Source organism: Chaetodon auriga, chromosome 12 (assembly GCF_051107435.1).
Source record: "Chaetodon auriga isolate fChaAug3 chromosome 12, fChaAug3.hap1, whole genome shotgun sequence".
Lineage (NCBI taxonomy): Eukaryota > Metazoa > Chordata > Actinopteri > Chaetodontiformes > Chaetodontidae > Chaetodon > Chaetodon auriga.
The window spans coordinates 7,337,220-7,350,352 of NC_135085.1; the positions used below are offsets into that span (position 1 = coordinate 7,337,220).

At 44.9% G+C, this 13,133-nt stretch overlaps 1 protein-coding gene across 1 annotated transcript; it reads left to right on the forward strand.

Moving 5' to 3' along the window:
• The first annotated feature begins 600 nt into the window (after positions 1-600).
• ap1g2 (adaptor related protein complex 1 subunit gamma 2) lies at positions 601-13,132 on the forward strand. Its single transcript, XM_076745126.1, has 22 exons — positions 601-739; positions 1,381-1,583; positions 2,070-2,194; positions 2,577-2,718; positions 3,101-3,197; positions 3,313-3,389; positions 3,491-3,586; positions 3,962-4,042; positions 4,479-4,577; positions 4,673-4,728; positions 5,588-5,701; positions 6,415-6,555; positions 6,984-7,038; positions 7,626-7,748; positions 8,648-8,737; positions 9,231-9,358; positions 9,655-9,759; positions 9,917-10,058; positions 10,463-10,625; positions 10,843-10,994; positions 11,255-11,353; positions 11,696-13,132. Exons 2-22 carry the CDS (start codon positions 1,383-1,385, stop codon positions 11,801-11,803), a joined length of 2,394 nt encoding a protein of 797 aa, XP_076601241.1. The 5' UTR covers positions 601-739; positions 1,381-1,382; the 3' UTR covers positions 11,804-13,132.
• Position 13,133: the final 1 nt, after the last annotated feature.

Here is a 13,133-nt window from a genome sequence, read left to right on the forward strand (position 1 = left end):
ATGATACATGTTGGGCTTTTTTAAGTCAATGTTGGTTTTAGATACTTGTGTTTAGTTACTGAGATACTTTGAATAGAACAGAGCCATCATTAATGTTATTAATAACCCCTGAGCTTTTTGTACTATGACAAATCAAAATGTCTGCTGTGAAGCCTGTTATATTCCCAGCAGAGAACATGGAGGATGTATCTGTTTGTGTAGGGAAATTTGTATGAAAGTAAACATTTCTCAGACAGATGGAGCTTTGCCGGGGGAATTTTGATTCGTCTTCCAATATTTCCTGGCTATTTCCAAATAAGCTGTACTGGTGAGGCAGCTACAGCAGCACCCTGCAATGCTGTAGAACTAACATACCTAAATCAAATCAATGTGTTATTAACTGACCCTGTGCTTTCCTGCTATGACATGTCACAAAGTCTCATATGAAAATGGTCCATTGATGAGTAATGCACTATGCCTTTCTCAGAGTGATACATCACTGCCAATTACCTTAAATTATGTCTGATTTTAACAGCAATCTAAATATCTTTTCAACAGTTATAAAAGCAATACTTAGCCAATGTGTTTTATTTTGAAAGCGGTGACAGGAAGTGGTGTGATAACTTTGGTTCCGCTGACACTCCATGGACACGCACAGTGTTTGGGTGCTCAGCCGACTGACCGCTGCCGTGTGTTGGAGGGGGTTCGGCTGAACCGGTTTACTTTGTCACATACTGGCGACTCTCTGCTCAGTGAAAAGGTACGTCGTTATTTTTATGGAGCCGGAAGCATTCACACAGACAGTCTGGAATGCTAACTCAGCTAGCTGTTTAGCTCGACAGTCTGTCACTGAGCAGGCTTGACAGCATCTGCAAGGTTAGCTCAGCTCGGTCAGTCGGCTAGCCGCTGCCTCGTTTCACTGACCTGCATCATCGACCGGGGGAGTGTCATGCTAACGCGGTAGTTAACTCGTTATCCAAAATGTATTTTTGCAACGTCAAGAAGTAATGTCGATGCAGACAATTGACAGCAACTTTCTCGTTAGCCAGCTCTGGGAGTGAATAGCGGTGAAACGAGTTTACTTGACTTGTTACCACACTTGAAGTTGTCTGAACTGTTTTTGACATATACACACTTTAGTTGTTTGTTTTAGTGAAAGCTCAGCTCTTCTACAGATGTGTGATAGCGTGGTTACAGCTTTGTCAGTGCTTACACACACCTGGAGGCTTTACAGGAACAGGAAGTGAAACCAGGTACACTGCAGCCCTGTATAGTTAAGTAGTTTGCTCTCTGTTAATGTTATGTTTTGTCCATGACACCATATGCACACATTGCAATCACACATCCACCCACCCTCCCACACACACACACACACACACACACACACACACACACACACAGCCATGTCTCCATCAGTACCCCTGCAGGAGATGATCCGGGCCATCAGGTCAGCCAGGACGCAGTGTGAGGAGCGAGGTGTCATCCAGAGAGAGTGTGCAGCCATCCGGGCACAGTTCAGACAGTCCGACAATGGGGGGCGATCGCACAACCTGGCCAAGCTGCTCTATGTGCACATGCTGGGCTACCCTGCTCACTTCGGTCAGGTGAGGGGATTTGGCTAATGCCTGTCATGGGTTTGCTTGGGTTAATGGGGCTAGCGGGGTGAGAAACCATCATGCAGCTGCAGGATCTGGGTTCAGTTCATCGATGAACAGTGGCTCAGTCCCAATGTCCAGCCCTGATCCCTCACAGACATCATCTGTGTGCTCAGCTAAAACCGCAATGCATGATGGAGCTCACTGTGGGTAGCACATCATGCTAAATATGATAAGCTTTAATGTTAGTCGTATTGTCGCCATGTGCATGAACTTCCCCTGTCAGTAGAATACTGTGGATTGTGTTTAATTGCCTCAAGCAAAATCTCCAGCATTGTCAAAAGAAAAAACAAAAACTGGGCCACTGACCCAACTCTGAGGCTGCTGCTCTGAAGATGAGTCTGACCGCCACATGGAGTTGGAAAAGAGCAGAAAATGTCCTCGGGGCCATCAGTGGTGTCACTACATTTACCAGAGCGTTGCTCTTCCTGCTAGATGGAGTGCGTGCGGATGATAGCCAGCCCTCGCTACAGTGAGAAGCGTGTGGGGTATCTGGGCGCCATGATGCTGCTGGATGAGAAGCAGGATGCCAGTTTGCTCATCACCAACTCCATCAAGAAGTAAGGACGCCCGCTTGAACCTGAAATCCAGCTCGAGGAAACATTAGCTGCTACTAGCATAGCAAAGCCAAATGTTTAGTTGGTGGTTGAGTTGCATTGTGGGTCATGTAGGCACCAGGTTTTGACAAGGAAGAAGATACAAATCTACATATATGATTACAGCTGTGTTACAATATGTCATCAAGCATTGTTTTGTCTTTATTCACCAGTTATGGTGCTTCATATGAGAAATCACAGTTGTTGACAAATAAACACTTAAAAGGTCCATGTATCTGCTTACAACTATATCACACTGTGTAGTAGCAGCCAATGAATGCTAAATATGAGGGAGGGTTATCAATACACGCACACACACCAACGCTGTCATGTGTGTGTTTTCCAGTGACCTCTCTCACAGCAACCAGTATGTGCAGTCTCTGGCTCTGTGCACGCTGGCCTGCATGGGTTCAGCTGAGATGTGCAGAGATCTGGCACCAGAGATTGACAGGCTGCTCCGGGCCTCCAACTCCTACATAAAGAAGAAGGTGGGGACCGCCGCCTCCTCTTTTTTCAGTAGTGCTCAACAAAATTAATATTGCTACCTATATGTATAGAGAAGTGATCTCACTGAAATGTTGGAACCATTTTAGAAGGGAGTGAAAAACAGAAATTATGTTGGGCCTCTAAACAAGGCAAACAACATGACTAAAACACAGCGCTCTTTTCAAAGGTACTATGATTTATTATTTATCATGTGTTTTTAATCCATTTGTGCACTTTAACCATCAGCATGATGTAATGTTTACTTATCGGCGTCTCTTTAAAAGCAGTTGTTGGACACAGATTTGAACAAACAGCATCCCTCTGTCAGCTGCTCAGGGTGGTGATGATGTAACGGTGCTGACGACCTCCCCTCTGTTCCTCCAGGCTGCTTTGTGTGCTGTTCACATTGTGAGAAAAGTTCAGGATCTGGGGGAGCTTTTCGCACCTGCAGCTCGCTCCCTACTTTCTGAGAAGAACCACGGTCAGTTGATCTGCCTTTATGACACGCCGCAGTAAGACGATTACCGGTCCGTTTCGCTTGTCTCACAGGTCGCATTTTCCAGTGATTCCTCATGGGCTTATGTGTTTATTTGTAGGTGTGTTACACGGTGCTGTGGTGCTCATCACAGAGCTGTGTGTGCGGAGTCCAGAGACACTGGAGCGGTTCAGAAAGGCACAAACACACACACACACACACATTCAATCATCTGACAACTTGTGTCTCTCCACTCTGTGTCTCTGGGTTGTAATGTGTTTGTGCTGTGTGTATCTCAGACAGTGCCGGATCTGGTTCAGATCATGAAGGGTCTGGTCATTTCGGGTTATTCTCCAGAGCACGATGTGGCGGGAATCAGCGATCCCTTCCTCCAGGTCAGTCCACTGAGGCGCCGCTCAGTTCTTCTACGATATCATTCAGCATGTTGCTGCACTGCGTTACACTGACTACAGAGCAGTTCACTCTTAAGAGACACCTGTTGTTTTAAGTTATCAAGTATAATTCTCTATTTTCCTGAATCTGTGACATCAATAGATTTGACCGTATTTTATTTTATAACCAGAACCTTTTGAGCGCTGAGGGGAAATTTAAAATCAAAATATGTGTGTGAATATTTTTCTTTCCTTCAGCTTCTTTCTTTCTCACTAACACACAGATTTATCTCACATCCATCCTCTTATTTCTGCTGATTCTCTGCACCAGAATAACTCGTCTTCCATCTGTTCACTCTCCCTGCCTTCCATCCTCAGGTACGCATCTTGAGGTTGCTGAGGATTCTGGGTCGCAACAACGAGGGAGCCAGTGACGCCATGAATGACCTGCTAGCTCAGGTCCAATCTTTTCTGTCATTTACGCCATTAATAACTGTTAAATGTAGTTTTTTCTTATTTTTATGTTCATTGTAAGCAGTTATGTCACACTGTACCGTTATCTACATCCCTTCTTTTGTTGATGAAGTGTCTGTAGGTGTCGCTCCTTTCTTTGTTCAGCCATCACGAGCATCACAGCTCATGCTGACTACCCAGTCAGTCACCCAGTTCGTCATAATCCAAATAAACTGGAACATGTAGAGCGCATCACTTCCTGTGCACCACAATATGTCCCTCTGGAAAGACTTACCCCAAAACAATGAATCACTTAATCACAGAGAGAAGCAGAGCAGATCCAAAAAAGGTCACAGACCTTTAATATGTGCTGCTGCTGTAAATGTATGTTGTTGGGTGACTCATGCACTGACTAATTCCGTATGTTTGACTTCCCATACAGGTGGCGACCAACACCGACAGCACTAAGACTGTGGGCAATGCTGTGCTGTATGAGACTGTTCTGACTGTGCTAGACATCAAGTCAGAGAGCGGACTCAGGGTGAGAGGCTGGCAGCTCTGCTCGCTGTAGTTAACCACGTTCATACACAAGAATAACCTGTTCATTAATGGATGCACATTCGCGTGTCGTCACAGGTTCTGGCTGTGAACATCCTGGGAAGATTCCTCCTGAACAATGACAGGAACATTCGGTTGGTGCTGTTTTCCTTCCCTCCTTCCTCTCTTAGTTCTCTGGGTCATTTTGCCATTTTTCCATTCCACAAGGCTCACAGCAAACTCACTGCTGCCAGAGAGAGAGAGAGAGAGAGAGAGAGAGAGAGAGAGAGAGAGAGAGAGAGAGAGAGAGAGAGAGAGAGAGAGAGAGAGAGAGAGAGAGAGAGAGAGAGAGAGAGAGAGAGAGAGAGAGAGAGAGAGAGAGAAGCCTCCCAACAGGCTGTTATCAGCCTGAGCTCACTAATCACTTTCCCTGGAGCCATAGAGCCACACCAGAAGGTCACTGTCTGTCTATTCATGCTGATCTCTTCATTTTGGGCCTTGTCATTGTTCATCAGGCAGTGTGGAGACCTGTAACAGGTTCCTTGGGGGTTTTGCTATGCTCCTATTTTTCTGGTTTGTCTCAATAGGGAACATGTGGCCAGGCAGGCCTGTCGGGTTTTTACTTGTGGGGCCCCTGAATCTCACTGTGCCTGTGTGACAGTAATAGGGCTGGTTTATTCCTGTGAGCCCTGCCCGGGTAGATAACATCTCTCCTGTGCACACATAAATAAATACTTGATCAGTTCACGAGACATTCCAGGTGGAAAGATGAATTATTTATCTCGCCATGTTGAGAGGAAGTCAAGTTTGTACAGCGCTGTCAGTTCTTCTTGGTTGCTCGCTGATTGGTAGAAATAGTTTTAGTGAAAATAAACTGTTTAGTTATTAAATATATTCTGCAACATAACACAGTTTAACTGCTTGTAGATTAAGCCTCACAGCACGTCATCACACTGCAGCACGAAGCTTAAAACATGACATCTTTGTTTCTGGCTCTTCTGCATGCGTGTCCAGGTACATCGCCATGATCTCTCTTCAAAAGATTGTTGGAACAGACCACAATGCAGTGCAGCGCCACCGGGGAACCATCGTGGACTGCCTGAAGGACCAGGACGCTTCTGTCAAGCGGTAACTGTCACCTCTTCTCTGCTTGTCAGGCACAGCTGTCACACCACAGATGTTCAGTAGACCTGACACTGTGAGGTCACGCTTTCCTCCCGCTTCACCCCCTGATGTGTGTTTTGGGAGAGTCAGCTTTATAAAAAGGTTCAGAGATCACTTCATTTTGAATGGAAATCAATCATTTTTTTTCTAAATGTGTAAAACCACCCTGAAAGTTTGATATCTTTATTTCATGTTTGGGACATTTCCTGCTCCCAAAAGTACTAATTTGTTGCTTTATGGATTTCTGTACATAGATTAATACAGAATCACTTGATCCCTCCTTGATGTACAACTAATCAAGATGATATTAAAGTGCTTTTACAGTATATCAGCCCTACTAATAAAGCAATGCTTAATTGATCCCTGTGGATATGTTCTCCTTACATGGAGAATATACTTGACATTATTTGTTCAGCCACCTGTGGGCACTAACAAGTCAGTGTGTTGCTAAAGGGCACATCAGCAGGGTGGATTTCATCTCACTGCTCCAAAAGGACATGAACCAAATTGTGAATGTTGATGGATGCGGAGACATTGAGCATGTGAACGTTCATTTTCTGCAACATGACAGTTACGTATGCTCAGTTGAGAACATGCTGACCTCAGCACAGAGTGTCCTTTTAAAGGTATGCATGCACAGATTTACCAACATGACTCATCTCTGGCCATCTCTCCAGCCGTGCATTGGATCTCTCCTTGGCGCTGGTGTCTGCCTCCAACATCCGCTCCATGATGAAGGAGCTGCTCATCTTCCTCTCCTCGTGTCCCCCTGAGCTCAGGGCTCAAGCTGCCAGCGGCATATTCAACGCCGCAGAGAGGTGAGTGACACGCTGCAGACGCGTAACGCACACATACACAGACCTCTGCATGCACGCATGCATAACGTTCATGTGCACGCCAATACGTTTGATGTGCTCTGTTGTTCCAAGCTGGGATTGGATAATATGAGCATTGATGTGATGCAGCTGTTTACATGTTAACGCTGTCACAAAAAGTCTCTGTGCTTAAAATATACAGTATGTGTCTACACGTCTCACTCAGTGTCTGTCCCCTGTCTCTCTTAGTGGCGCTGTGACCATGAATAGCCTTCTCTGTTTCTACTGTATATCTCTGCCACTTGATGCACTTTGGTTTTGTGTGTGCGTATATAAGAAGTGAGAGGATTCAGATGGATTTGTGTGCGTCTGACTCAGCCTCAAGCACCACTGAGCGTGTGTGTGTGTGTGTGTGTCTCTGTCTCTGTCAGGTATGCGCCCTCCCAGCGCTGGCACATTGACACCATCCTGCATGTCCTCACCACGGTAAATACAGACTGAGCCACTTCACCCCGCTGCCTCTTACACGAGGCTCTCCCTCACAGCTCTTTTTAAGTCGTCCACTGCCACCATGGATGCTCGGTGCCTTAGCATAGACACCAGGGGCCACATGCATGAAGCCTGATATGAAATGATACATTTGACAAGAGACAGTTTATGCCTCCTCTGTACAAACTTTAATACATGCCGCCCCAGGTCCTTACTAAGCCATTTATCCTGGGCTAATGCTTTCCATTTTGCACTCTGTTTCATCCTTACTTTTCGTTTTGTGCTCCATCTAGGTAAGCGAGTACATGAAAAGCTAATACTTACACTAATCCTTTGCACTGTTCCCAAAAGGATGGAGTGTATAGAAATGGGTGGAGATGTGGCTTAAATTAAAGCTTAATCCATGTCGGTAGATGTGCTTTTTTTAATGTATATGAACTGCGATGGAAACAGCCCCCAAGTCAGCTCATTGTGTCTGGAAGGAAATGTAGGACGACCCAAATACTTGGGCCAGCTGTCTAGCTAATAGAGTTCAGAGCGTGTGAGTGTGCGCTTGTGTTTGACTCTGATCTCCACTCTGCCAGGCAGGGGGCGACGTGAGAGATGAAACGGTGCCTAACTTGATCCAGCTTATCACCACCGCCTCAGAGCTGCACTGTTATACTGTCCACAAGCTCTACAGGGCTCTGCTCACTGACATCTCTCAGGTGTGTGCGTGTGTGTCTGGGCACTTCCTGTTTTTAAAGGTGTGCTTCAGTGTTGTAGAGGGATTGGCTTGTTGGTCACTCATTCAGTGAACTTGGACAATGAAATACTCCATCTGCTGCTCCATGCTGATCCTTTACTACTCGAGATGCTTATCGCACATTTAAAAGAGTTCTAAGATGTGATTAGATTCATCATAGCAAGAATAAGTGTTCTGTTAAATCCAAAAACTCAGTATAGCTGATTAAATTAAATGTATTTGTGTCTTAAAGTGATAATAATAATAATACAGTATACTTATATAGCACCTCTCAGGACACAAAGTAAAATGGAATTACTCTTTAATTACAATAAATGAATCAAAACATGACAAAATACAATTATACAATTTTGACTAAGCGTGACTCTTTAAAATGTGAAGAGCTCAGAGTGAAGCATAACTTTCATATTTCCCAGATCCTAAAGTCCACTGAGAGCAGAAATTGTTACGCAAACATCAGAGAGCGAAATCATGCCATTTCATTTTAGGATCATTTTGCAGTCCAACATAATGTGCAAAGCTCCAGAGGTGTTCCGACGTTTTCATTAAAATAAACGCGCGTGTCAGCCGTGAGGCAGAGCGAGCTGGTTTGCTTCCATGGCAGAGAGAATAGCTACGCTTTCAGTTTGAAACTGGCTGATGCAACCAGGTTTATTTTTGGAACCAAGTCGGATGAGCAGCCATGTACTCATCTGCAGTGTGGTGCAGTTTCCCGTCTTCCACCACATTAGCTTCCAGTGAATTCAGGAAAACTGACCAACAAGCCAGTCTCCCAAACATGTCAAGCATAACCCTATGATTATATTTTACTGTGAGTGTAATGTGCGTACAGTTGTGTGAGTGTAATATTTGTATGTGCAGCAATCCCTGGTGCAGGTGGCGTGCTGGTGTATAGGAGAGTATGGAGACCTGCTGCTGAGAGGAGACTGTCAGGAGACTGAGCCCGTTCAGGTACACGGAGCACCAGCACGGTATTACAGGACTATACAAATTAGCATGAGTTAGCATAAGATGTAATAGCTCAAGTCAGACTTCTACAACAGGAAGTCCAAGGAAGGAGTAATCACACATTTTCATTGACAACGCCGTGCACGATGCATTGACACACTGCAGCAACAAGTGCTCGAAAAACCCAGACTAAAGGACATTAACTGAAGGATTATTTATTTCAGGGCTGGGGAACATACACCATTTGATCCAGCCCATGAGACAGCTCAGGAATACAACAAAGCTTTTTTTTTCAGTGTCTGTTTGTCTGGAATAATTCATAGAGATGAAGGAAAAGCTGATGAAAACCTTAAAGCTCTGTGGCTTCATCATGCAGGAAATGTGATGCATCGTCAGCTAAACGGATGCTAGAAGCTAAAACGTGCCATTTTTATCCTTAGCTTCTGTGCCATAAAAATGTGTTGGCAGCTCTCAGACCCTGTACCCTCTCGATCAGGTCAGCGAGGACGATGTCCTCGACGCCTTGGAAACAGTTCTGCAGTCCCACATGTCGTCCCCGGCGACCAGAGGCTTCGCTCTCACCGCCACCATGAAACTGAGCACACGCATCAACGATAACGTGGAGTAAGAAACATGCGTCACTCCCAGCAAACGGTGACCACGTACTGTTAAAGTGCTGTGGCTTTAATTATTTTACTTATTTATTTGGTGTGAAATTCAGAAAGAAAAAACAAATGTCGTACAGCATTTGATTGGTTAGAAAAGTCTGTTGGTTTTGATACTTTGTCATGAGTTTTATTTTTACCCTAACCCTAACCCTAGAAAATACTCCTGATTGAGACAGTTTCTGAATAGTTGCAGTTGTTTCTCAATCGTCCCCTGACTGCTGCTCTTTGCCTTCATCTCCCCTCCTCTGCCAGTCGCATCAGGAGCATCGTCAGCATCTACGGCAGCTGTATAGATGTGGAGCTCCAGCAGAGGGCAGTTGAATACAATGCTCTGTTCAAAAAATATGACCACATGAGGTATGCAACAGCATGATGAAGGAGTCAGCTTTTCCTGTTCTTTGTGAAACCAGTTACTAACAGCTTTGATTCCAGCTTCAAGGATTTTTACTGTCGATAGTGGAAGCAAATGTTCTGTTGTGGTCATGAAGCTCTGAGTTGTCCCCTCTTGCTGCAGGGCGGCAGTGCTGGAGAGGATGCCTGTGATTGAAAAGAACTCCCCGGGTCATACCAACGGAGAGCCAGCAGGGGAGTCCATCAAGGAGATCCAAGCACCCAAAGTCAAGCAGGGAGAGCTGCCCCAACAGCCTGCTAAGCAGGTATGTTACAATGACATGGATGCATGTTATACAACAGCAACTGAGTGGAGACAAGACTCGTAACCTTCAGATTTTACTCATCAACTTTGTCATTACTGCACTGCTTTCAAGCGTCGGCAGGTCAGGCTCCGAGCTGACTGTGAAGCATGTATGAATCACTGTGCGTGTGCTTTCATGTAAATCAAACTGTGATGACGATTTTTCTAGTTAGTGTGGAGTGTCTTTGTTTTACTGTACCGATGAATTTCGTTCGGTAAGCATTCATATGTGGGTGCGTTCGAATACCGTTCACACAGCCTCACTGTTCTTTTCAAACATTTCCGTTGAATATGCAGAGCAGTGTGTTCTGTTCTTCTTTGAGTTCAAACAGGCCGCTCTCTCCTCCTGTCTGTGCTTGTCCTCAGGTGTGTGATCTGTTGGACCTGCTCGGAGGCTCTGAGGAGACTCTGCAGCCCAGCCCAGCCGTAGGAGGCACAGCAGCTGGCCTGACCACCAACACTGCCAGCAGTGCTGGAGGAGACCTCCTGGATCTGCTGGGAGGGTTAGAGCCTGTCCCCCTCGCACCAGGTCTGACCCCCACACACACACACACACACACACATACACACACACTCACTGGTTTAGACTGAAAGAGGAAACGATTTTGGACACAAAAGCAAAATGAACAGGGCTGAAGCTGAATCAGGCCATCAGATAATCTCCCTAAATCTCCTCCAGTGTTCATGTGTGTTTTTCCCTCAGTACTGGCTTTACACTAATGCAACATTTTATCTGCTCTCCGCAGCTCCCACAGTGTCGGTGTATGACAAAGACGGTGTGACGTTGACGCTAAGTTGTGAGAAACAGTCAGACTCGGGCCTGACAGTCACACTAACAGCCTCCAACTCCACTGACTCAGACATCAGCAGCTTCACCCTGCAGGCTGCCGTGCCCAAGGTTTGTTCCACTACCTGTGATTAAACACACAGTCCACAGATACTGTCGCAAACAGGGAGGCTCTCCCTGTTTGCATTGATTTTTGGCTGCCAAGGTGCACAAAAACAAAAATCCATTTAGTGTATTTTCACGTTTTAAGTGCTGTATCAGGATGTCTCTTGTAGACCCCGTCAGGTTCTCTGTGGTAGACATCGGTGCAGTAAATGGAGGCATGTGTTTTGGTGTTTCACATTTCAAAGTTCCATTTGATCTTCCCCCAGAGTGTCCAGTTACACATGAAGGCTCCGAGTGGGGACTCTCTTCCTGCACGAGGCGCAGCTAAGGTGACCCAGATGGTAGTCCTCAACAACCCAAACAAGGTGGGTTTGACTCACACTGACACAGAACTTTGAAGTCTGGTCTGTTCCACTGTGATCCATCCCTCTTTATATCAGCACAGGAGATGACAGACCCCCCCAAAATCAAAGCCTGTATAGTAAAAGTTAGATCAGCTTGAAATACGACTTTAGAATGAATCTTCACACTTTATCTCCAAGCTTTCACACAACTCCCACAAACCTGTTGTTGTATTCAGCATCATAGCCAAGCATGTGCCAGCTTCAAATCTTGTGTTGTTGCTCCATTTCCAGCTGAAGCAGAGCCGCTTAGGGCTCCATCACACAAAACCTATCTGTAAATCTAAATCCTTCCTCCCCCTCCAGGTGAACCTGAAGATGAGGGTCCGTATATCTTACAGCAGCCAAGGATCAGCCTTTCAGGACACAGTCCAGATCGACTCCTTCCCTGGACTCAGTGCTGCAGGCCACTGACAGCGGCCATTCAGTCCGACGGGACTCTGACAGCAGTCTGTGGATGAGTCAGCAGGCGTTGCCCCTCACTGACGGGAGGTTTTTTTTTCTGCTGTCACACCCTCTGCGCCACAGTCCAAGCTGCTGTTTCTTAAATTCCTGATTTTGTTGGTGTTTTTATTGCTGAAGAACACGGTTCTTTCACAGGAAATCACAGCTTCATACATGAACTCAGTTTCCCCCCCCTCCTCTGGAATCCAAGTATAAATGTGACTGATGGCAAAAGCTTTGGAATATGCCGATATTATATGGAAATACTAAAAATATTCAGTTTTTCAGGGGTTTTTGCAATGACAACTGTCCATAGAAACTTTATACCATCCAGGTTTTTTAGCTACCAAGCTGATTGTAGTTGATGTTTCACTCCATAGATATTTATTCATGTGGCTCCTGACATGGCACACATGTTCACTCCCTTTCAGCTGATTTCCTTTTTGAAATATTTGCCTTTAGTTTCTCCACTTTGTTGAAAATCATCTTAACACTTACTAATGACCCACTACTATTCTAAAATTCTCTAATCCAGTACACTTCATTTGACTGTGAAACCTAAGGACGTGAATTTGTGACTGAAGGGTGTAGGATTTTAAACACAGCCTCACGTGTTGCATTCACTTGTCATCTGTTGCTCCTGTTTTTCACGCCTCATTCAGCTGAACAGTTTAGAGTATCTTGAGAATCCACCTCCTTATGAATTCCCTTGTGCCTTTCATCCTCTCAAGAACTGACATTTTCTCATGCACCAAAAAAATAAGATTTAGTTTTGGAGGTCAAGAAATTGTTTTAAATGTAAGATGTAGTCATAAAAAAAAGTTTTTATCCCTGCAATTCAAGCAACACTTGAGCCGAATCTCCTTGCTTGTTTACAGAGGCTCCTGAATTCTTTTATTTCCTGAAGGCTGAAGTGATGCAGGAAGTAAAAAGGGCATGATACTGTCTGCAAGATGTATATTTTACATATTAAGTATATGAGCACAATTACAAGAGATATAAGTCTTTGGAAAATCTCTAGTACAACACTTTGCTGTACAAGGACAAAAGTGGGCTGTAAAACATGTGTATCAGCGTAATTTCATAACATCCCATAATTATAGACCTCTATTAAAAACAACTCTGGATGCTGGATGTCAGTAATGGTGCTCTTAATGGACTTCAGTGCAATCTCTGCCAGACTGTTTCAGATCACTACCTTAGCTAAAATGTAAAGAGAAGACCAGGATGAGTATTCTGTCTGTAAATCTTCTGTTTCATGTCATTTTCTAATAAAAAAAATCAGTTTTCAGAATCCTCA